This window comes from Ambystoma mexicanum, chromosome 7p (genome assembly GCF_040938575.1).
Source record: "Ambystoma mexicanum isolate Mex_15411 chromosome 7p, UKY_AmexF1_1, whole genome shotgun sequence".
Taxonomy (NCBI): Eukaryota; Metazoa; Chordata; class Amphibia; order Caudata; family Ambystomatidae; genus Ambystoma; species Ambystoma mexicanum.
The window spans coordinates 9354676-9381554 of record NC_090939.1 but is presented as its reverse complement, the minus strand read 5'-3'; the positions used below and the strand labels follow the sequence as shown (position 1 = coordinate 9381554).

Here is a 26879-nt window from a genome sequence, read left to right as displayed (position 1 = left end):
CTGCAGCACTGGGTGGGAGGGATTCTGATAAATGTGAATGCATGCAGCTGCAGCACTGGATTGAAGGGATTCTGATAGATGTGAATGCATGCAGCTGCAGCACTGGATGAGAGTGATTCTGATAGATGTGAATGCATGCAGCTGCAGCACTGGATGGGATGGATTGTGATAAATGAGAATGCATGCGGCTGCAGCACTGGATGGAAGGGATTCTGATAGATGTGAATGCATGCAGCTGCAGCATTGGATGCAAGGGATTCTGATAGATGTCAATGCATGCAGCAGCAGCAATGGATGGAAGGGATTCAGACAGAGGTGACTGCATGCATCAACATCACTGGATGGGAGGGATTCTGATATGAATGCATGCAGCTGCAGCACTGGATCGGAAGGATTCTGATGGATGTGAATGCATGAAGCTGAATACTGTATGGGAGGGATTGTGATAGATGTGAATGCATGTAGCTGCAGCACTGGATCGAATGGATTCTGATTTATGTCAATGCATGCAACTGCAGCACTGGATGGGAGGAATTCTGATAGATGTGAATGCATGCAACTGTAGCACTGGTGGGCGGGATTCTGATGTCAATGCATGCAGCTGCAGCACTGGATGGGAGGGGTGCTGATAGATGTGAATGCATGCAGCTACAGCACTGGATGGGAGGGAATTCTGATAGATTTGAATGCATGCAGCAGTGGATGGAAGGATTCTGATTGCGGTCAATGCATGCAACTGCAGCACTGGATGGAAGGGATTCTGATAGAGGCCAATGCAGACAGCTGCAGAACTGGATGGAAGGGATTCTGATAGATGTGAATGTATTCGGCACCAGCACTGGATCGAAGGGATTCTGATAGAGATCAATTCATGCAGCTACAGCACTGGATGGGAGGGATTGTGATATATGTGAATGCATGCAGCTGCAGCACTGGATGGAAGGGATTCTGATAGATGTGAATGCATGCAGCTGCAGCACTGGATGAAAGGGATTCTGATAGATGTGAATTAATGTGGCTGCAGCACTGGATGGAAGGGGTTCTGACAGATGTGAATACATGCAGCTGCAGCACTGCATGGGAGGGATTTTGATAGATGTGAATGCATGAAGCTGCAGCACTGGTTGGAAGGGATTCTGATAGATCTGAATGCATACGGTTGAAGCACTGGATGGAAGGGATTCTGATAGATGTGAATGTATTCAGCTGCAGCACTGGATGGAAGGGATTCTGATAGATGTGAATACATGCGGCTGCAGCACTGGATGGAAGGGATTCTGATAGAGATCAATTCATGCAGCTACAGCACTGGATGGGAAGGATTGTGATAGATGTGAATGCATGCAGCTGCAGCACTGCAAGGAAGGGATTCTGACAGATGTGAATGCATGCAGCTGCAGGACTGGATGGGAGGGATTCTGATATATGTGAATGCATGCAGCTGCAGCACTGGATGGAAGGGATTCTGATAGATCTGAATGCATGCAGCTGCAGCACTGGATGGAAGGGAGTCTGATAGATGTGAATTCATGTGGCTGCAGCACTGGATGGAAGGGATTCTGACAGATGTGAATGCATGCAGCTGCAGCACTGGATGGAAGGGATTCTGATAGATCTGAATGCATGCGGCTGCAGCACTGTATGGAAGAGATTCTGATACATGTGAATTCATGTGGCTGCAGCACTGGGTGGAATGGATTCTGATAGATGTGAATTCATGTGGCTGCAGCACTGGATGGAAGAGATTCTGACAGATGTGAATGCATGCAGCTGCAGCACTGGATGGAAGGGATTCTGATAGATGTGAATGCATGCGGCTGCAGCACTGGATGGAAGAGATTCTGATAGATCTGAATGCATGCAGCTGCAGCACTGGTTGGAAGGGATTCTGATAGATGTGAATTCATGTGGCTGCAGCACTGGATGGAAGGGATTCTGATAGATGTGAATGCATGCCGCTGCAGCACTGGATGGAAGGGATTCTGATAGAGATCAATTCATGCAGCTGCAGCACTGGATGGGAGGGATTGTGACAGATGTGAATGCATGCAGCTGCAGCACTGGATGGAAGGGATTCTGATAGATGTAAATGCATGTGGCTGCAGCACTGGATGGGAGGGATTGTGATAGATGTGAATGCATGCGGCTGCAGCACTCGATGAGAGGGATTCTGATAGATTTGAATGCATGTAGCTGCAGCACTGGATGGGAGGGATTGTGATAGATGTGAATGTATGCGGCTGCAGCACTGGATGGAAGAGATTCTGATAGATCTGAATGCATGCAGCTGCAGCACTGGTTGGAAGGGATTCTGATAGATGTGAATTCATGTGGCTGCAGCACTGGATGGAAGGGATTTCGATAGATGTGAATGCATGCCGCTGCAGCACTGGATGGAAGGGATTCTGATAGAGATCAATTCATGCAGCTGCAGCACTGGATGGGAGGGATTGTGACAGATGTGAATGCATGCAGCTGCAGCACTGGATGGAAGGGATTCTGATAGATGTGAATGCATGTGGCTGCAGCACTGGATGGGAGGGATTGTGATAGATGTGAATGCATGCGGCTGCAGCACTCGATGAGAGGGATTCTGATAGATGTGAATGCATGTAGCTGCAGCACTGGATGGGAGGGATTGTGATAGATGTGAATGTATGCGGCTGCAACACTGGATGGAAGGGATTCTGATAGATGTGAATGCATGCAGCTGCAGCATTGGATGCAAGGGATTCTGATAGATGTCAATGCATGCAGCTGCAGCACTTGGTGGGAGGGATTCTGATAGATGTGAATGCATGCAGCTGCAGCAATGGATCGAAGGATTCTGATAGATGTGAATGTATGCAGCTGGAGTAATTGATGGGGGATTCTGATAGATGTGAATGCATGTAGCTGCAGCAACGGATGGGAGGGATTCTGGGATTGCGATAAATGTGAATGCATACAGCTGCAGCACTGGATGGGATGGATTCTGATAGATGTGAATGCATGTGGCTGTAGCACTGGATGGGACGGATTCTGATAGATGTGAATGCATGCAGCTGCAGCACTGGATGGGAGGAATTCTGATAGATGTGAATGCATGCAACTGTAGCACTGGATCGGAGGGGTGTTGATAGATGTGAATGCATGCAGCTGCAGCACCGGATGTAAGGGAATTCTGATAGATTTGAATGCATGCAGCAGTGGTTGGAAGGATTCTGATAGCGGTCAATGCATGCAACTGCAGCACTGGATGGAAGGGATTCTGATAGAGGCCAATGCACACAGCTGCAGAACTGGATGGAAGGGATTCTGATAGATGAGAATGCATATGGCTGCAGCACTGGATGACAGGGATTCTGATAGATGTGAATGCATGCGGCTGCAGCACTGGATGGAATGGATTCTGATAGAGATCAATCCATGCAGCCAAAGCACTGGATGGGAGGGAGTGTGATAGATGTGAATGCGTGCAGCTGCAGCACTGGATGGAAGGGATTCTGACAGATGTGAATGCGTGCAGCTGCAGCACTGAATGCAATGGATTCTGATAGATGTGAATGCATGCGGCTGCAGCACTGGATGGAAGGGATTCTGATAAAGGTCAATTCATGCAGCTGCAGCACTGGATGGGAGGAATTCTGATAGATGTAAATGAATACAGCTGCAGCTCTGGATGGAAGGGATTCTGATAGATGTGAATTCATGTGGCTGCAGCACTGGATGGAAGGGATTCTGATAGAGATCAATTCATGCAGCTGCAGCACTGGATGGAAGGGATTCAAATAGATCTGAATGCACGCAGCTGCAGCACTGGATGGAAGGGATTCTGATAGATGTGAATGCATGCAGCTGCAGCACTGGATGGAAGGGATTCTGACAAATGTGAATGCATGCAGCTGCAGCACTGGATGGAAGGGATTCTGACAAATGTGAATGCATGCAGCTGCAGCACTGGATGGAAGAGATTCTGACAAATGTGAATGCATGCAGCTGCAGCACTGGATGGAAGGGATTCTGACAAATGTGAATGCATGCAGCTGCAGCACTGGATGGAAGGGATTCTGATAGATGTGAATGCATGCAGCCGCAGCACTGGATGGAAGAGATTGTGATAGATGTGAATGCATGCAGCTGAAGCCCTGGATGTAAGGGATTCTGATAGATGTGAATGCATGCAGCTGCAGCACTGGATGAGAGGGATTCTGATAGATGTGAATGCATGCAGCTGCAGCACTGGATGGGATGGATTGTGATAAATGAGAATGCATGCGGCTGCAGCACTGGATAGAAGGGATTCTGATAGATGTGAAAGCATGCAGCTGCAGCATTGGATGCAAGGGATTCTGATAGATGTCAATGCATGCAGCTGCAGCAATGGATGGAAGGGATTCAGACAGATGTGACTGCATGCATCAACACCACTGGATGGGAGGGATTCTGATATGAATGCATGCAGCTGCAGCACTGGATCGGAAGGATTGTGATAGATGTGAATACATGCAGCTGCAGCACTGGATGGGTGGATTCTGATGGATGTGAATGCATGAAGCTGAATACTGTATGGGAGGGATTGTGATAGATGTGAATGCATGTAGCTGCAGCACTGGATCGAATGGATTCTGATTTATGTCAATGCATGCAGCTGCAGCACTGGATGGGAGGAATTCTGATAGATGTGAATGCATGCAACTGTAGCATTGGATGGGTGGGATTCTGATGTCAATGCATGCAGCTGCAGCACTGGATGGGAGGGGTGCTGATAGATGTGAATGCATGCAGCTACAGCACTGGATGGGAGTGATTGTGATATATGTGAATGAATGCAGCTGCAGGACTTGATGGAAGGGATTCTGACAGATGTGAATGCATGCAGCTGCAGCACTGGATGGGAGGGATTCTGATAGATGTGAATGCATGCAGCTGCAGCACTGGATGGAAGGGATTCTGCTAGATCTGAATGCATGCGGCTGCTACACTGGATGAAAGGGATTCTGATAGATGGGAATTAATGTGGTTGCAGCACTGGATGGAAGGGGTTCTGACAGATGTCACTACATGCAGCTGCAGCACTGGATGGGAGGGATTCTGGTAGATGTGAATGCATGCAGCTGCAGCACTGGTTGGAAGGGATTCTGATATATCTGAATGCATACGGTTGCAGCACTGGATGGAAGGGATTCTGATAGATGTGAATGTATTCAGCTGCAGCACTGGATGGAAGGGATTCTGATAGATGTATATGCATATGGCTGCAGCACTGGATGACAGGGATTCTGATAGATGTGAATGCATGCGGCTGCAGCACTGGATGGAAGGGATTCTGATAGAGATCAATTCATGCAGCTACAGCACTGGATGGGAGGGATTGTGATAGATGTGAATGCATGCAGCTGCAGCACTGCAAGGAAGGGATTCTGACAGATGTGAATGCATGCAGCTGCAGCACTGGATGGGAGGGATTCTGATATATGTGAATGCATGCAGCTGCAGCACTGGATGGAAGGGATTCTGATAGATCTGAATGCATGCAGCTGCAGCACTGGATGGAAGAGATTCTGATACATGTGAATTCATGCGGCTGCAGCACTGGATGGAAGGGAGTCTGATAGATGTGAATTCATTTGGCTGCAACACTGGATGGAAGGGATTCTGATAGATGTGAATGCATGAAGCTGCACCACTGGATGGGAGTGATTCTGATAGATGTGAATGCATGCAACTGTAACACTGGATCGGAGGGGTGTTGATAGATGTGAATGCATGCAGCTGCAGCACTGGATGGGAGGAATTCTGATAGATGTGAATGCATGCAACTGTAGCACTGGATCGGAGGGGTGTTGATAGATGTGAATGCATGCAGCTGCAGCACTGGATGGGAGAGAATTCTGATAGATTTGAATGCATGCAGCAGTGGTCGGAAGGATTCTGATAGCGGTCAATGCATGCAACTGCAGCACTGGATGGAAGGGATTCTGATAGAGGCCAATGCACACAGCTGCAGAACTGGATGGAAGGGATTCTGATAGATGAGAATGCATATGGCTGCAGCACTGGATGACAGGGATTCTGATAGATGTGAATGCATGCGGCTGCAGCACTGGATGGAATGGATTCTGATAGAGATCAATCCATGCAGCTACAGCCAACACTGGATGGGAGGGAGTGTGATAGATGTGAATACATGCATCTGCAGCACTGGATGGAAGTGATTCTGACAATGTGAATGCGTGCAGCTGCAGCACTGGCTGGGAGGGATTCTGATAAATGTGAATGCATGCAGCTGCAGCACTGGATGGAAGGGATCTGACAGATGTGAATGCATGCAGCTGCAGCACTGGATGGGAGGGATTCTGATAGACGTGAATGCATGCAGCTGCAGCACTGGATGGAAAGGATTCTGATAGAACTGAATGCATATGGCTGCAGCTCTGGATGACAGGGATTCTGATATATGTGAATGTATTTGGCTGCAGCACTGGGTGGAAGGGATTCTGATAGATGTGAATGCATATGGCTGCAGCACTGGATGACAGGGATTCTGATAGATGTGAATGCATGCAGCTGCAGCGCTGGATGGAAGGGATTCTGATAGATCTGAATGCATGCAGCTGCAGCAATGGATGGAAGAGATTCTGACACATGTGAATTCATGCGGCTGCAGCACTGGATGGAATGGAGTCTGATAGATGTGAATTCATGTGGCTGCAGCACTGGATGGAAGCGATTCTGATAGATGTGAATGCATGAAGCTGCACCACTGGATGGGAGTGATTCTGATAGATGTGAATGCATGCAACTGTAACACTGGATCGGAGGGGTGTTGATAGATGTGAATGCATGCAGCTGCAGCACTGGATGGGAGGAATTCTGATAGATGTGAATGCATGCAACTGTAGCACTGGATCGGAGGGGTGTTGATAGATGTGAATGCATGCAGCTGCAGCACTGGATGGGAGAGAATTCTGATAGATTTGAATGCATGCAGCAGTGGTAGGAAGGATTCTGATAGCGGTCAATGCATGCAACTGCAGCACTGGATGGAAGGGATTCTGATAGAGGCCAATGCACACAGCTGCAGAACTGGATGGAAGGGATTCGGATAGATGAGAATACATATGGCTGCAGCACTGGATGACAGGGATTCTGATAGATGTGAATGCATGCGGCTGCAGCACTGGATGGAATGGATTCTGATAGAGATCAATCCATGCAGCTACAGCCAGTACTGGATGGGAGGGAGTGTGATAGATGTGAATGCATGCAGCTGCAGCACTGGATGGAAGGGATTCTGACAGATGTGAATGCGTGCAGCTGCAGCACTGGCTGGGACGGATTCTGATACATGTGAATGCATGCAGCTGCAGCACTGGATGGAAGGGATTCTGACAGATGTGAATGCATGCTGCTGCAGCACTGGATGGGATGGATTCTGATAGACGTGAATGCATGCAGCTGCAGCACTGGATGGAAAGGATTCTGATAGAACTGAATGCATATGGCTGCAGCTCTGGATGACAGGGATTCTGATAGATGTGAATGCATGCAGCTGCAGCACTGGATGAAAGGGATTCTGATAGAGATCAATTCATGCAGATACAGCACTGGATGGGAGGGATTGTGATAGACGTGAATGTATGCAGCTGCAGCACTGGATGGAAGAGATTCTGATAGATGTGAATGCATGCAGCTGCAGCACTGGATGGGAGGGATTCGGATAGATGTGAATGCTTGCAGCTGCAGCACTGGATGGAAGGGATTCAGATAGATCTGAATGCATGCAGCTGCAGCACTGGATGGAAGGGATTCTGATAGATGTGAATTCATGTGGCTGCAGCACTGGATGGAAGGGATTCTGACAGATGTGAATGCATGCAGCTGCAGCACTGGATGGAAGGGATTCTGATAGATCTGAATGCATGCGGCTGCAGCACTGGATGGAAGAGATTCTGATAGATGTGAATTCATGTGGCTGCAGCACTGGATGGAAGGGATTCTGACAGATGTGAATTCATGTGGCTGCAGCACTGGATGGAAGGGATTCTGACAGATGTGAATGCATGCAGCTGCAGCACTGGATGACAGGGATTCTGATAGATGTGAATGCATGCAGCTGCAGCACTGGATGAAAGGGATTCTGATAGAGATCAATTCATGCAGATACAGCACTGGATGGGAGGGATTGTGATAGACGTGAATGTATGCAGATGCAGCACTGGATGGAAGAGATTCTGACAGATGTGAATGCATGCAGCTGCAGCACTGGATGGGAGGGATTCGGATAGATGTGAATGCATGCAGCTGCAGCACTGGATGGAAGGGATTCAGATAGATCTGAATGCATGCAGCTGCAGCACTGGATGGAAGGGATTCTGATAGATGTGAATTCATGTGGCTGCAGCACTGGATGGAAGGGATTCTGACAGATGTGAATGCATGCAGCTGCAGCACTGGATGGAAGGGATTCTGATAGATCTGAATGCATGCGGCTGCAGCACTGGATGGAAGAGATTCTGATAGATGTGAATTCATGTGGCTGCAGCACTGGATGGAAGCGATTCTGATAGATGTGAATGCATGAAGCTGCACCACTGGATGGGAGTGATTCTGATAGATGTGAATGCATGCAACTGTAACACTGGATCGGAGGGGTGTTGATAGATGTGAATGCATGCAGCTGCAGCACTGGATGGGAGGAATTCTGATAGATGTGAATGCATGCAACTGTAGCACTGGATCGGAGGGGTGTTGATAGATGTGAATGCATGCAGCTGCAGCACTGGATGGGAGAGAATTCTGATAGATTTGAATGCATGCAGCAGTGGTAGGAAGGATTCTGATAGCGGTCAATGCATGCAACTGCAGCACTGGATGGAAGGGATTCTGATAGAGGCCAATGCACACAGCTGCAGAACTGGATGGAAGGGATTCGGATAGATGAGAATACATATGGCTGCAGCACTGGATGACAGGGATTCTGATAGATGTGAATGCATGCGGCTGCAGCACTGGATGGAATGGATTCTGATAGAGATCAATCCATGCAGCTACAGCCAGTACTGGATGGGAGGGAGTGTGATAGATGTGAATGCATGCAGCTGCAGCACTGGATGGAAGGGATTCTGACAGATGTGAATGCGTGCAGCTGCAGCACTGGCTGGGACGGATTCTGATACATGTGAATGCATGCAGCTGCAGCACTGGATGGAAGGGATTCTGACAGATGTGAATGCATGCTGCTGCAGCACTGGATGGGATGGATTCTGATAGACGTGAATGCATGCAGCTGCAGCACTGGATGGAAAGGATTCTGATAGAACTGAATGCATATGGCTGCAGCTCTGGATGACAGGGATTCTGATAGATGTGAATGCATGCAGCTGCAGCACTGGATGAAAGGGATTCTGATAGAGATCAATTCATGCAGATACAGCACTGGATGGGAGGGATTGTGATAGACGTGAATGTATGCAGCTGCAGCACTGGATGGAAGAGATTCTGATAGATGTGAATGCATGCAGCTGCAGCACTGGATGGGAGGGATTCGGATAGATGTGAATGCTTGCAGCTGCAGCACTGGATGGAAGGGATTCAGATAGATCTGAATGCATGCAGCTGCAGCACTGGATGGAAGGGATTCTGATAGATGTGAATTCATGTGGCTGCAGCACTGGATGGAAGGGATTCTGACAGATGTGAATGCATGCAGCTGCAGCACTGGATGGAAGGGATTCTGATAGATCTGAATGCATGCGGCTGCAGCACTGGATGGAAGAGATTCTGATAGATGTGAATTCATGTGGCTGCAGCACTGGATGGAAGGGATTCTGACAGATGTGAATTCATGTGGCTGCAGCACTGGATGGAAGGGATTCTGACAGATGTGAATGCATGCAGCTGCAGCACTGGATGACAGGGATTCTGATAGATGTGAATGCATGCAGCTGCAGCACTGGATGAAAGGGATTCTGATAGAGATCAATTCATGCAGATACAGCACTGGATGGGAGGGATTGTGATAGACGTGAATGTATGCAGATGCAGCACTGGATGGAAGAGATTCTGACAGATGTGAATGCATGCAGCTGCAGCACTGGATGGGAGGGATTCGGATAGATGTGAATGCATGCAGCTGCAGCACTGGATGGAAGGGATTCAGATAGATCTGAATGCATGCAGCTGCAGCACTGGATGGAAGGGATTCTGATAGATGTGAATTCATGTGGCTGCAGCACTGGATGGAAGGGATTCTGACAGATGTGAATGCATGCAGCTGCAGCACTGGATGGAAGGGATTCTGATAGATCTGAATGCATGCGGCTGCAGCACTGGATGGAAGAGATTCTGATAGATGTGAATTCATGTGGCTGCAGCACTGGATGGAAGGGATTCGGACAGATGTGAATGCATGCAGCTGCAGCACTGGATGGGAGGGATTCTGATAGATGTGAATGCATGCAGCTGCAGCACTGGATGGAAGGGATTCTTATAGATCTGAATGCATGCAGCTGCAGCACTGGATGGGAGGGATTCTGAAAGATGCGAATGCATGCAGCTGCAGCACTGGATGGAAGGGATTCTGATAGATCTGAATGCTTGCGGCTGCAGCACTGGATGGAAGGGATTCTGATAGAGATCAATTCATGCAGCTGCAGCACTGGATGGGAGGGATTGTGATAGATGGGAATGCATGCGGCAGCAGCACTGGATGGAAGGGATTCTGATAGAGATCAATTCATGCAGCTGCAGCACTGGATGGCAGGGATTGTGATAGATGTGAATGCATATGCAGCTGCAGCACTGGATGGAAGGGATTCTGATAGATCTGAATGCATGCGACTGCAGCACTGGATGGAAGCGACTCTTATAGATGTGATTGCATATGGCTGCAGCACTGGATGACATGGATTCTGATAGATGTGAATGCATGCGGCTGCAGCACTGGATGGAAGGAATTCTGATAGATGTGAATGCATGCAACTGCAGCAGTGGATGGAAGGGATTCTGATAGATCTGAATGCATGCGACTGCAGCACTGGATGGAAGGGATTCTGATAGATGTGAATTCATGTGGCTGCAGCACTGGATGGAAGGGATTCTGACAGATGTGAATGCATGCAGCTGCAGCACTGGATGGGAGGGATTCTGATAGATGTGAATGCATGCAGATGCAGCACTGGATGGAAAGGATTCTGATAGAGCTGAATGCATGCGGCTGCAGAACTGCATGGAAGACATTCTGATGGATGTGAATTCATGTGGCTGCAGCACTGGATGGAAGGGATTCTGACAGGTGTGAATGCATGTGGCTGTAGCACTGGATGGAAAGGATTCTGATAAATGTGAATGCATGCGGCTGCAGCACTGGATGGAAGGGATTCTGATAGAGATCAATTCATGCAGATGCAGCACTGGATGGGAGGGATTGTGTTAGATATGAATGCATGCAGCTGCAGCACTGGATGGAAGGGATTCTGATAGATGTGAATGCATTCGGCTGCAGCACTAGATGGGAGGGATTGTGATAGATGTGAATGCCTGAGGCTGCAGCACTGGATGGAAGGGATTCTGATAGATGTGAATGCATGCGGCTGCAGCACTGGATGGGAGGGATTGTGATAGATGTGAATGCATGCGGCTGCAGCACTGGATGGAAGGGATTCAGATAGATGTGTATGCGTATGGCTGCAGCACTGGATGACAGGGATTCTGATAGATGTGAATGCATGCAGCTGCAGCACTGGATGGAAGGGATTGTGATAGAGAACAATTCATGCAGCTGCAGCACTGGATGGGAGGGATTGTGATAGATGTGAATGCATGCAGCTGCAGCACTGGATGGAAGGGATTCTGATAGATCTGAATGCATGCGACTGCAGCACTGCATGGAAGACATTCTGATAGATGTGAATTCATGTGGCTGCAGCACTGGATGGAAGAGATTCTGACAGGTGTGAATGCATGCGGCTGTAGCACTGGATGGAAGGGATTCTGATAGATGTGAAAGCATGCGGCTGCAGCACTGGATGGAAGGGATTCTGATAGAGATCAATTCATGCAGCTGCAGCACTGGATGGGAGGGATTGTGATAGATATGAATGCATGCAGCTGCAGCACTGGATGGAAGGGATTCTGATAGATGTGAATGCATGCGGCTGCAGCACTGGATGGGAGGGATTGTGATAGATGTGAATGCATGAGGCTGCAGCACTGGATGGAAGGGATTCTGATAGATGTGAATGCATGCGGCTGCAGCACTGGATGGGAGGGATTGTGATAGATGTGAATGCATGCGGCTGCAGCACTGGATGGAAGGGATTCAGATAGATGTGAATGCATATGGCTGCAGCACTGGATGACAGGGATTCTGATAGATGTGAATGCATGCAGCTGCAGCACTGGATGGAAGGGATTGTGATAGAGAACAATTCATGCAGCTGCAGCACTGGATGGGAGGGATTGTGACAGATGTGAATGCATGCAGCTGCAGCACTGGATGGAAGGGATTCTGATAGAAGTGAATGCATGTGGCTGCAGCACTGGATGGGACGGATTGTGATAGATGTGAATGCATGCGGCTGCAGCACTGGATGAGAGGGATTCTGATAGATGTGAATGCATGCAACTGTAGCACTGGATCGGAGGGGTGTTGATAGATGTGAATGCATGCAGCTGCATGCAGCTGCAGCACTGGATGGGAGGGATTGTAATAGATTTGAATGCACGCGGCTGCAGCACTGGATGGAAGGGATTCTGATAGATGTGAATGCATGCAGCTGCAGCATTGGATGCAAGGGATTCTGATAGATGTCAATGCATGCAGCTGCAGCACTTGGTGGGAGAGATTCTGATAGATGTGAATGCATGCAGCTGCAGCAATGGATGGAAGGGATATGGACAGATGTGACTGCATGCGTCAACATCACTGGATGGGAGGGATTCTGATAGATGTGAATGCATGCAGCTGCAGCACTGGATCGGAAGGATTCTGATAGATGTGAATGTATGAAGCTGGAGTAATTGATGGGGGGATTCTGATAGATGTGAATGCATGTAGCTGCAGCACTGGATGGGAGGGATTCTGGGATTCCGACAAATGTGAATGCATGCAGCTGCAGCACTGGATGGGACGGATTCTGATAGATGTGAATGCATGAAGCTGCACCACTGGATGGGACGGATTCTGATAGATGTGAATGCATGAAGCTGCACCACTGGATGGGAGTAATTCTGATAGATGTGAATGCATGCAACTGTAGCACTGGATCCGAGGGGTGTTGATAGATGTGAAATTAATGCTGCTGCAGCACTGGATGGGAGGGAATTCTGATAGATTTTAATGCATGCAGCAGTGGTTGGAAGGATTCTGATAGCGGTCAATGCATGCAACTGCAGCACTGGATGGAAGGGATTCAGATAGATGTGAATGCATGTGGCTGCATCAATGGATGGAAGGAATCTGATAGATGTGATTGCATATGGCTGCAGCACTGGATGACATGGATTCTGATAGATGTGAATGCATGCGGCTGCAGCACTGGATGGAAGGGATTCTGATAGATGTGAATGCATGCAGCTCCAGCACAGGATGGGAGGGATTCTGATAGATGTGAATGCATGCAGCTGCAGCACTGGATGGAAGGGATTCTGATAGATCTGAATGCATGCGACTGCAGCACTGCATGGAAGAGATTCTGATAGATGTGAATTCATGTGGCTGCAGTACTGGATGGAAGGGATTCTGATAGAGATCAATTCATGCAGCTGCAGCACTGGATGGGAGGGATTCTGATAGATGTGAATGCATGCAGATGCAGCACTCGATGGAAGGGATTCTGATAGATCTGAATGCATGTGGCTGCAGCACTGCATGGAAGAGATTCTGATAGATGTGAATTCATGTGGCTGCAGCACTGGGTGGAAGGGATTCTGACAGGTGTCAATGCATGCGGCTGTAGCACTGGATGGAAGGGATTCTGATAGATGTGAATGCATGCGGCTGCAGCACTAGATGGCAGGGATTCTGATAGATGTGAATGCATGCGGCTGCAGCAGTGGATGGAAGGGATTCTGATAGAGATCAATTCATGCAGCTGCAGCACTGGATGGGAGGGATTCTGATAGATGTGAATGCATGCAGATGCAGCACTCGATGGAAGGGATTCTGATAGATCTGAATGCATGTGGCTGCAGCACTGCATGGAAGAGATTCTGATAGATGTGAATTCATGTGGCTGCAGCACTGGGTGGAAGGGATTCTGACAGGTGTCAATGCATGCGGCTGTAGCACTGGATGGAAGGGATTCTGATAGATGTGAATGCATGCGGCTGCAGCACTGGATGGAAGGGATTCAGATAGATGTGAATGCATGTGGCTGCAGCACTGGATGGAAGGGACTCTGATAGATGTGAATGCATGCAGCTGCAGCACTGGATGGAAGGTATTCTGATAGATGTAAATGCATACAGCTGCAGCTCTGGATGGAAGGGATTCTGATAGATGTGAATTCATGTGGCTGCAGCACTGGATGGAAGGGATTCTGATAGAGATCAATTCATGCAGCTGCAGCACTGGATGGAAGGGATTCAGATAGATCTGAATGCACGCAGCTGCAGCACTGGATGGAAGGGATTCTGATAGATGTGAATTCATGTGGCTGCAGCACTGGATGGAAGAGATTCTGATAGAGATCAATTCTTGCAGCTATGGATGGGAGGGATTGTGATAGATGTGAATGCATGCAGCTGCAGCACTGGATGGAAGGGATTCTGACAGATGTGAATGCATGCAGCTGCAGCACTGGATGGAAGGGATTCTGATAGATGTGAATGCATGCAGCCGCAGCACTGGATGGAAGAGATTGTGATAGATGTGAATGCATGCAGCCGAAGCCCTGGATGGAAGGGATTCTGACAGATGTGAATGCATGCAGCTGCAGCACTGGATGGCAGGGATTCTGATAGAGATCAATTCATGCAGCTGCAGCACTGGGTGGGAGGATTGTGATAGATGTGAATGCATGCAGCTTCAACACTGGATGGAAGGGATTCTGATAGATGTGAATGCATGCGGCGGCAGCACTGGATGGAAGGGATTCTGATAGATGTGAATGCATGTGGCTGCAGCACTGGATGGCAGGGATTCTGATAGAGATCAATTCATGCAGCTGCAGCACTGGGTGGGAGGATTGTGATAGATGTGAATGCATGCACTGCAACACTGGATGGAAGGGATTCTGATAGATGTGAATGCATGCAGCTGCAGCACTGGATGGGAGGGAGTGTTTTAGATCGGAATGCATGCAGCTGCAGCACTCGATGAAGGGATTCTGATAGATGTGAATGCATGCAGCTGCAGCACTGGATGGAAGGGATAATGATAGATGTGAATGCATGTGGCTGCAGCACTGGATGGAAAGGATTCTGATAGATGTGAATGCATGCAGCTGCACCACTGGATGGAAGGGATTCTGATAAAGATCAGTTAATGCAGCTGCAGCCCTGGATGGAAGGGATTCTGATACATGTGAATGCATGTGGCTGCAGCACTGGATTGAAGGGATTGTGATAGATGTGAATGCAGGCGGCTACAGCACTGGATGGAAGGGATTCTGATAGATGTGAATGCATGCAGCTGCAGCACTCGATGGAAGGGATTCTGATAGATGTGAATGCATGTGGCTGCAGCACCGGATGGAAGGGATTGTGATAGATGTGAATGCAGGCGGCTGCAGCACTGGATGGAAGGGATTCTGATAGATGTGAATGCATGCAGCTGCAGCAATGGATGGAAGGGATTCTGATAGATGTGAATGCATTCGGCTGCAGCACTGGATGGAAGGGATTCTGATAGATGTGAATGCATGCAGCTGCAGCACTGGATGGAAGGGATTCTGATAAAGATCAGTTAATGCAGATGCAGCCCTGGATGGAAGGGATTCTGATAGAGATTAATTCATGCAGCTGCAGCAATGGATGGAAGGGATTCTCATAGATGTGTATGCATTCGGCTGCAGCACTGGATGGAAGGGATTCTGATAGATGTGAATGCATGCGGCTGCAGCACTGGATGGAAGGGATTCTGATAGATGTGAATGCATGCGGCTGTAGCACTGGATGGCAGGGATTTTGATAGATGTGAATGCATGCGGCTGCAGCACTGGATGGAAGGGATTCTGACATGTGAATGCATGCCGCTGCAGCACTGGATGGCAGGGATTCTGGTAGATGTGAATGCATGTGGCTGCAGCACTGGATAGAAGGGATTCTGATAGATGTGAATGCATGCAGCTGCAGCACTGGATGGAAGGATTCTGATAGTGATCAATACATGCAACTGTGGCACTGGATGGAAGGGATTCTGATAGAGGCCAATGCACACAGCTGCAGAACTGGATGGAAGGGATTCTGATAGATGTGTATGCATTCGGCTGCAGCACTGGATGGAAGGGATTCTGATAGATGTGAATGCATGCGGCTGCAGCACCGGATGGAAGGGATTCTGATAGATGTGAATGCATTCGGCTGCAGCACTGGATGGGAGTGATTGTGATATATGTGAATGCATGCGGCTGCAGCACTGGATGGAAGGGATTCTGATAGATGTGAATGCATGCAGCTACAGCTCTGGATGTAATGGATTCTGATAGATGTGAATGCATGTGTCTGCAGCGCTTGATGGAGGGATTCTGATAGATGTGAATGCATGTGGCTGCAGCACCGGATGGAAGGGATTGTGATAGATGTGAATGCAGGCGGCTGCAGCACTGGATGGAAGGGATTCTGATAGATGTGAATGCATGCAGCTGCAGCAATGGATGGAAGGGATTCTGATAGATGTGAATGCATTCGGCTGCAGCACTGGATGGAAGGGATTCTGATAGATGTGAATGCATGCAGCTGCAGCACTGGATGGAAGGGATTCTGATAAAGATCAGTTAATGCAGATGCAGCCCTGGATGGAAGGGATTCTGATAGAGATTAATTCATGCAGCTGCAGCAATGGATGGAAGGGATTCTCATAGATGTGTATGCATTCGGCTGCAGCACTGGATGGAAGGGATTCTGATAGATGTGAATGCATGCGGCTGCAGCACTGGATGGAAGGGATTCTGATAGATGTGAATGCATGCGGCTGTAGCACTGGATGGCAGGGATTTTGATAGATGTGAATGCATGCGGCTGCAGCACTGGATGGAAGGGATTCTGACATGTGAATGCATGCCGCTGCAGCACTGGATGGCAGGGATTCTGGTAGATGTGAATGCATGTGGCTGCAGCACTGGATAGAAGGGATTCTGATAGATGTGAATGCATGCAGCTGCAGCACTGGATGGAAGGATTCTGATAGTGATCAATACATGCAACTGTGGCACTGGATGGAAGGGATTCTGATAGAGGCCAATGCACACAGCTGCAGAACTGGATGGAAGGGATTCTGATAGATGTGTATGCATTCGGCTGCAGCACTGGATGGAAGGGATTCTGATAGATGTGAATGCATGCGGCTGCAGCACCGGATGGAAGGGATTCTGATAGATGTGAATGCATTCGGCTGCAGCACTGGATGGGAGTGATTGTGATATATGTGAATGCATGCGGCTGCAGCACTGGATGGAAGGGATTCTGATAGATGTGAATGCATGCAGCTACAGCTCTGGATGTAATGGATTCTGATAGATGTGAATGCATGTGTCTGCAGCGCTTGATGGAGGGATTCTGATAGATGTGAATGCATGCAGCTGCAGCTCTGGATGGAAGGGATTCTGATAGATGTAAATGCATGTGTCTGCAGCACTTGATGGAGTGATTGTGATATATGTGAATGCATGCGGCTGCAGCACTGGATGGGAGTGATTGTGATATATGTGAATGCATGCGGCTGCAGCACTGGATGGAAGGGATTCTGATAGATGTGAATGCATGCGGCTGCAGCACTGGATGGCAGGGATTCTGATAGATGTGAATGCATGCGGCTGCAGCACCGGATGGAAGGGATTCTGATATATGTGAGTGCATGCGGCTGCAACACTGGATGGCAGGGATTCTGATAGATGTGAATGCATGCAGCTGCAGCACCGGATGGAAGGGATTCTGATAGATGTGAATGCATTCGGCTGCAGCACTGGATGGAGGGATTCTGATAGATGTGAATGCATGCGGCTGCAGCACTGGATGGAGGGATTCTGATAGATGTGAATGCATGCGGCTGCAGCTCTGGATGGAAGGGATTCTGATAGATGTGAATGCATTCGGCTGCAGCACTGGATGGAAGGGATTCTGATAGATGTGAATGCATGCATCTGCAGCACTTGATGGAGGGATTCTTATAGATGTGAATGCTGGCGGCTGCAGCACTGGATGGAAGGGATTCTGATAGATGTGAATGCATGCGGCTGCAGCACTGGATGGAAGGGATTCTGATAGATGTATATGCATGCGGCTGCAGCACCGGATGGAAGGGATTGTGATAGATGTGAATGCAGGCAGCTGCAGCACTGGATGGAAGGGATTCTGATAGATGTGAATGCATTCGGCTGCAGCACTGGATGGAAGGGATTCTGATAGATGTGAATGCATGCAGCTGCAGCAAGGGATGGAAGGGATTCTGATCAAGATCAGTTAATGCAGCTGCAGCCCTGGATGGAAGGGATTCTGATAGAGATCAATTCATGCAGCTGCAGCACTGGATGGAAGGGATTCTGATAGATGTGAATGCATGCGTCTGCAGCACTTGATGGAGGGATTCTGATAGATGTGAATGCATGTGGCTGCAGCACTGGATGACAGGGATTCTGATAGATGTGAATGCATGCAGCTGCAGCACTGGATGGAAGGAGGGAATATTCCTAAGACAGGGAGTTGGAAGCCATGAGCTTTGAAAGGTTGATTCTGGGTTTCCCATCTAATCACGTGGTATCAGGGATAACACATTTGCTAGACATCATTGAGGCGTGGGAGTCCAGCAGGTATCCAAGGGCCTGGTAACTGGAAATGGGAAAAACCAGTGAGCAATGGGAGGAGATCCTGGCAAAGGCTGCTATGTCGTCTTAATGCGTCAACTACAAGGAGAGCGCCTAGAAGGGCTGCCATTGAAGAATAGGGCCATAGAAAGGACCCGAGAATCTGGCAGGGAAACGGCGGGATTTGAATCTACTTGGCTGAAATGTTAAATAAAAGAACAGATATTGAAGGTATTTCCCCTTCAATGGCCTGATGGTGGTCCTTTCTGGTTGTAGCGTGTCCAAGTGACGCAGCCAATGCATTCAGGCAAATTGATCGCACAGATGTTTGTGGTTGAGAAGATCACCTTTGCTCAAGTGTGGAACACCGAACAAGCCCCCTCTCAGCAAGATCGGTTGTGTCCCAGCTTTGGGAAAGCTCTACAGAGGAAAGATGGGGGTCCCAATGACCTCTCTTGGTGCAGACCTCCACAGTGATGCAACTCCTCTCCGCCCTGTGCGAACCCGCCCTCTTCTTCCAGAAGCTTCCTGGCATTTGCTTGGCCCTCAAGCCGCCGCTCTTCTGTGATTATCTGCCTGGTATTTTTATTTCTTTTATGCTTTCCGTTTTGTTGGGGTTTTCTTTTAGGGTGGGACGCGGGTCTAACACAAAGAAAATCTACTTTTCAAAAGGCAATTGTACATTGGATTGTTCTGAGGCAAAACACAGATGCCAATAAAATCCTTTTTTTCAAATCAAAGGGGGTTAGTAATAATGGCAAGGGAGGAAACTTCTGGTCCCACAGGTGGTCCCAAAGTTATTGCGGAGAGTGATGGATGCTCAGAAGCAAACGTTGTGATAAGAAAAGAAAGTGAATTGTTGCTCTAGAATTCTAGCTATGGGTTGCAAACATTAAATGCTGGTGTGGAATTCCCACGCTACAATAACCAGTGCCGGGATCCCAACATAGTCCCTAATTCATGGATTATTTGTGCCGAAAAAAACAGGATTTGGGTGCCATTCTGCCCGCAAATACCCATTTGTTAAACAGGGATTTGCGGGCAGAATGGCACACAAATCCCGTTTTTTTCGGCACAAATAATCCATTAATAAGAGTGTTAGTGTCTAATAACTCAAGCAGTGGTGTCCAACTCCAGGAGGGCCACACACCTTTATGCAAATTTATCTCTTGAATATTAATGAGGAATATCCTGAAAATCTGACATGCTTCTGGCCCTCGCGGTCTGGAGTTGGACTACCCTGGGGCATTAACTCTATCACTACAAAGAGAAAAATAAAACCAACCCCATTGAAATAGGCCCGTAGCACTATCCCACAGGCTACACAGACCTTGCAAGCTCAGGCTTTAGAAAGCAGGGCTATGGCTGTGTAAGGATGAGCAACTTTACACAATCATTTTGCAGGACACTTTACAGGTGCACGCGCATTCGAAGCAGTGCGCGCGGGTCTGCACGGTGTCATTTGTGCGAGTCTTTTTCTCACGAATCACCTTTTTGGCAGCGATAGTGGCAAAGAGCATTTTAACACATACACCAGTGCTCAGATAAGATTTTGGAGTGGGAGTATTTTGCTGCCTAAATTGGGAGCAAAATGATTTTTTAGGGAGTAAAAATGTAAGTCCAGTTGCCAATGGGAGTATTTTATAAACAAGTAAAAATATGTTTTAACTGGAAAACGGAAATGTTTTTTGATCATGATTACTTTGCAGCGAGTTATTCATAAACATTAAAAGAAACAAGTTCACTTCTTCTGAGCAGGCACTAATAATAGGCATTTCAATGGTCCTAACAGGTGCAAGGAGCTGTGCGGGTGAGAGCAGGGGCACAAGGCCCCACGTGTCCGCTTCCTGCTTTTTGTTGGGAATATTTGTACTCCCTATTTTTATTTTTTGGCAGTATTTGCATAATTTTAGGGACTAAAAGTGGCCGATACACCCCTTTTTTTGGTGGGCTGACATATGCAGCACTAATAAATGACAAAACTATAGCAGTGTTATGCATACAGGGCACTGACCAGTTACATTTCCTTCTAGGGGACGGTCCAAGGATTTACCAGGTTTTGTGCAGAAAAAGGGCATGCACTCCCTTAATTTGCAAATGTATTGACATCATTACACGTCACGCCCCAGAAGAGGGCGCTGCAGCCTTTTATACTCGAGACACCATCGAAATTGCTACTGAAAGAAGTTGCCGAGAGCCAAGTGGCTGTGTGCCGTGCAGTGTATTCATGGGCCCTCATTACGACCCAGGCGGTAAGTTACCGCCTGGGTCGTACCCTTACCACCATGGCGTAAACTACGTTTACGCCATGGTGGTTGGCGGATTTACCGCCCCATTCCAAGGTGAGTGGGGCGGTAAATCCCCATGTCCCATTTTACCCTTCCCCATTCCCATTTTTGCCCCATAGGGCATAATGGGAATGGGGAAAGGAGCTAATTACGCCACTGGGATTCCATTTTGCTGATGTGGAAATCAGAGCACTACACTGGGATGTGGAAAACAGAGCACTGGACTGGGATTCCATTTTGCTGATGTGGAAATCGGAGCACTACACTGGCATGTAGGATGTCTTCTCTTTCGAATTCCAGGTCCCATTTAGTTACAGCTGGTAGATCACAGGAAACTAATAGTTCATGTTTACAGAATAGGGCTATGTAAAACTCTACCCATACTTTTTCAGTGACAGCATTGGCCTGTAGGGCATGTTGAGGTGCCAAACTGCTGTTTATCAGTTTCCAAAAGTCAGCTGAATTTTTCCCTTCCATTTTTGCCATAATTTTCTCTGAGTCTCTTTGTAGTATGGTGGCCGCATGTGACTTCAGCCAGTTCTTGTATTTTTGTTTAATTGCCCTTATGGAATGTTTCGTGATTATGTTGAAAGGCCCTTTTATTTTCCTTATTTCCTGTCTCATCAGTCTTTTTCGTTGAAGGATGGACAAGTCGAATTTGTGTTTTGGATATGCTTCCACGTGTCTCAATTCATGTTTTCGTTCTTCAAATTGAGACAGGAGATGTTGGTATTCCAGACCCTCTGTGTTTTCTGTAAAATTCAATGTTATTACCCCTACTTCAGAATCAAGGAGGTTTAGACGGATCCTGCTAGACCCTGTGCTTACCGAATAAGGCCAGCTCACTTGGATACCGTCAATCTGTTTATTGAATGTAAGTTGCACCATGTCATGGTCACTGTGAACTGTTTCAAGGACGTTTAGTTGCCGCACTCTCTTATGGAAGTTTTCCGTAACAAATATATAGCTAAGAACCAAAGGTTGGTCCAATCTTCTCCATGTGGGCTTGGCTGGAATGTCTCCCACAGTGTTGCCATTTAGCATAGACAGACCACGAATGTCCATTTCTGAGCACCATTGAGCTGCTTTATGGTCCAGATGACATTTCTCACTCAGACATGCGATGTTTAAGTCGCCGCATACGATCAGATCTAACGGATGTTCCTTTTCAAGGTGTTCGTCGATCGCTGCTGTCACTCTGTCTAGAAAAGACGTTGCGTCTTTAACCCGATGATTCCAACATACATTAATAATGTATAGTCAAACACCTTTGATTTCTTTGGACTGTGTTACACCAACTGTTGATATCTGAATGTGCTTCTTATCAATCCAAGTAAGACCAGAATGTCTTACTTGAAAGTCAAAGAAATGCAATTTTTCTTGTCTATGGAAAATGTAAATATCAGGATCAGTACTAGCTTTGTTTATCTGGGGTTCTATTTCGGGGCCCAATCAGGCCTGAGAAAAATCTCAGAGATCCTCCTGCAAAGAGCAGCCCAGCTTCAGAGCCAGATCATTAAAATCGATTGCAAATTCTGAAGATTTTCTCTAAAACCCACTCATGTTCTATGAGGGGAAAATTGTTCTGAAACTCATATATAGCCTTCAATTATATGGCGATGCTATTTTCAAACTTTTGGACCTGATTGAGGCTAAACCGTGGCATGATATATTGGGTATCCCCAATGCAATTCCTCTTGCGGCACTGAGGGTTGAACTGGGTCTATCTTCTCTAAAAGCTCGTGTTGAGTGGTGCATGTTGTCACTATACTTAAAATTGACCTCTCCACTGGTAGATTCCCTGTATGAGACTTTGGGTGGTGCCCATAAATGTCACTATGACCCCCAAGTGAATTCTCACTATCTGGCTCAGTTTGGCCAGAAATGTGAAGCCATTCTCTCAAGAACTTCCTTGGATCCGGATACTTTAACTGCTAACCCGACCAAGAGGAGAAGCGCCCTCTTTAATCTTGATTGGGCCGCAACGACTGACCTGTGCAGACGCACCCCTTCCGTATTGCTCGCCCAATTCCCTAATCGGCGGCATAGGGACTTGCTTCTCTGGCTACCCTGGAATTTGCTTCCCATGAAGGAGATTCTGCTTAGGAGAAGCACAATAACCGAGGTTAATAGTGGATGCAGATTTCGTAATTCAGAATTTGAATCAATCGAGCACCTGGTACTTGACCGTGAGGCATTAACTGCCCGCAGGACCAAACACATGGGGCCTCTCGTGATGTAGCGCCCAGGATTTAAAGATCATCCTTTATGGAATAGATGTCTAAACATTCAGAATGCACGAGAAGGTTTACCAGTCCTTGGTTTCATTAATACCCTAAATCTGATGTAACTTTAGTGTAGTTTTATTCACGGACAACTGTCATTGTTTTTTTTTTGCCTATTTTGTTCTTTTATTTTGTGCTTGGTACTCCAGTTTGTTTGTTTGAAATGTCTATATCTGGATGAAATGCTATAAAAAATGATTCTATGACCTTCTTTTATAAATGCTTTTATTCTTGTTTCTATTCACGCTTGTCTGTTTTGTAAAGGTTTAATTTAAACCAAATAGAATACATGAATACAAATAAATAGTTTTATAGGAATTGCCTTGAAAAGTCCACAAGTCATGTATTAAACCAACCAGATAATGCATAAATAGCTGTACAAATATGTTGAACAAAAGAGTTTCATAGTTTTATGTTTCCCTGACTGAATGGAAATGTACAGTAGCATTATGGAAAGTACTCTGAGCCCAAAGAAATGTTCATTACATTTTTGTAACTATTTTATCAAGACTTAAAGATGTACAGTGAATGAAAACAGACATTGTGAACTGCTAGCAGTCATTATTTCACACAGATTGCAACTTGTGCTTCCCTCCCATCTCTAATCACCCATCGTTTGGCCCTCTTTAGGGACAATAGTCATACCCAACGGCTGGCTCACTGCTGTGTTTGAGGATACCTACCAGTAATATCAGACGTTTCAACACTCTGCTGAAACAAAGGACTTGTTAAGAAGCAACTAGTGTACAGAACCGGCGAGGGTAGGGTGGGGACACTGTTCAGTCATGAACTCAAAACACCAGTACACTGTGTATAAACCAGTGCCCTGTGCATAAAAACATCAACGCTCTGAATGCCCGGTAGGGCCCTGCTGTACTGCTCCTGAGGGGGCTGCTGCACTGCTCCTGAGGGGCTGCTGTACTGCCCCTGAGGGGGCTGCTGTACTGCTCCTGAGGGGGCTCCTGTACTGCCCCTGAGGCGGCTGCTGTACTGCTGCTCAGGGGGCTGATGTACTGCTCCTGAGGGGGGTGCTGTACTGCTGGTCAGGGCTGCTGTACTGCTCCTGGGGGAGGGGCTGGTGTACTGCTCCTGAGGGGCCTGCTGTACTGCCCCTGAGGGGGCTGCTGTACTGCTATTAAAGGGGCTGCTGTACCATCCCTGAGGGGCCTGCTGTACTGCCCCTGAGGGGCTTACAGCTGTACTGTTCCTGAGGGCCTGCTTTACTGGGCCTGCTCTAGTGCCCCGAGGGGCCTGCTATACTGCCCCTGAGAGGCCCAGTCGTGCTACCCCTGCAAGCCCCTGGATGGTAAATTGCGTCCGTTCAGTTTCTGAGGCTGCTTCTTACCTTGGGGTAGGACGGCACATCTCGTCGGGGAGTCAACTTCTTGCTGTCATCGAAAAAGGTGTACTTGCAGGGGCAGTTAGTCCTGCGAAGGCAAGGGTGGCAGTGAGGCAGGGGACTGATGGTGGGCGTACAGCATGAAGTAGCAAGCCATCAATTCTCTAGTAGGAGATCATCCTCACACCAGAAGGTCACCTTCTCACACAAGGAGGGCACCCTCTCATACCAGCAGGTCATCCTCTCATACCAGCAGGTCATCCTCTCACACAAGGAGTTTATCCCCTAAACCAACAGTTCACCATCTCACACCAGCTGGTTATCCACTGTGAGGAATCTGAGGGTGTCCTCACCACGTTTCCCCATATCCTCCTCCCAGGGGACCAGGGAAAGGCTGTCACTATCAGATCCTGACCCTGGAGGTGGATATGAGAGGGAGGATCATCGGGTGGAGGAGACTTGGGGAGTGTGGATGAGGCACCCTTGGGTGAGACACAGTATTCACAATTTCCCTTTCACAATGTTGCATCCATCCCCCAGATGTTTGCAGGTTATTGTAGGTCAGACCCTTATTTTCCCATAGAAATTCATACATACACACACCACTCTGGTACTGTGACGAAGAAGAGGACTAAAGAGCTATGCAGGTGGAACACCCAGGAAAGTGAAAGTCCACCTAATAGCCTTAGCCATAGTCAGGCAATTGGAATGAATGACCCACACCTGAGGTCACTTAACACTTCTAACGGATATAAAAGACTTCACCACCTAAAGCAGAGGAGAGAAAGCGGCTGGCGAGGAGAGAGCTGTGAGAAACCGCTCTGTGATGAAAGGTCCACCGAGACGCTGACCCCTCTGCTGGTTGGGTCCGGTCCCGTGAGTGGCGCTGGAACAGGAACTCCGTTATGCAAAGTCGATGCAGCGGGAAGCAAAGAATGCTTGTTACCCTTGGGCATTGTGGGAACGACAGAGTGTTCACAGGGCAGGCTTAAGACCCCCGAAGATGGAAGAAGAGTGAAGGAAGGTTTGCGTAGACCTGAAAGGCAAGCGCCAGCACTGGGGAGTTTCACTGACATTAAAAAACACTGAGTGGTCTTGCACGCAAACACAGGTAAATGAGAGATTGTTGAACATGTTTGCAAGCAAAAAGGAAATCACACGCGAACAGCAACTTAGTGGCAACACATTGTTAAATGGCTTTGCTCTAGGAAGACAGCTAGCGAGCAAACCGTTCTTTTACAATAAGACTGAGGGCCTCATTACGACCCAGGCGGTAAGGGGTTTACGGCGGCGTAAACAGTGCCTACCCTTACCGCCTGATTCCGAGGTCCCTTAGCACCATGGAGGTTTTAACACCAGGGGCCTCATTACGACCCTGGCGGAAACCGAAAAACGATGGCGGAAATGCAATACCGCCATCGAATAGCGCTCGGTGCGACTATGACACGTCACCGCAAAGTACGATGCCATTAGCGACACCGTAGTGAACGCCAACGCTAACTGCACCAAGTACGCGCGCGCGCCATGCCAAACCGTAATTACCACCATGGCGCAACGGTACGCGAATTCTGACCCTAGCGGACATGCACCTAACGCCATCAAGCACGGCGGAAAGTACCATTCTGCCATGGTGAAAAGTACGGCATCGCGAATCAACCGTAAACGGCCCCACTGAGTGCCTGTACACCGCTCCCTGGCCACATTGTACAACTCCCCGTAGGTGCAATGAAGTCACACAATGCAACCAGTGAAATGTACCAGTCATCCATGCCTGCCAACGAACAAATGAATCTCAAGAGGGGCCAATGGGAGCTGCAGGGCACAGATGGCACGAATACAGAAGCCATCCCAATGGACATGACCTCAGTCTCCCACCAAGAAACGCACGCAAACACAGGCACCTGTGACCAGCAATATTCCGAAAATCACATCATTCCACCAATCCACCTGGCTGACCGGCATCTGTTACACAAAAGCAAATCCCCCGCCCATGAGCAGGACATCATTAAAACAGTCATAT

The 26879-nt window shown here is 48.0% G+C and overlaps 1 protein-coding gene across 1 annotated transcript in view; it reads right to left on the bottom strand.

Moving 5' to 3' along the window:
- Nucleotides 1–26879, bottom strand: part of PDE9A (phosphodiesterase 9A) — a 543111-nt gene that overhangs the window by 173072 nt on the left and 343160 nt on the right. The window contains exon 9 of the mRNA XM_069635653.1: nt 24866–24947. Within this exon, the coding sequence (XP_069491754.1) occupies nt 24866–24947 (82 nt within the window). The remainder of the gene's footprint in view (nt 1–24865; nt 24948–26879) is intronic.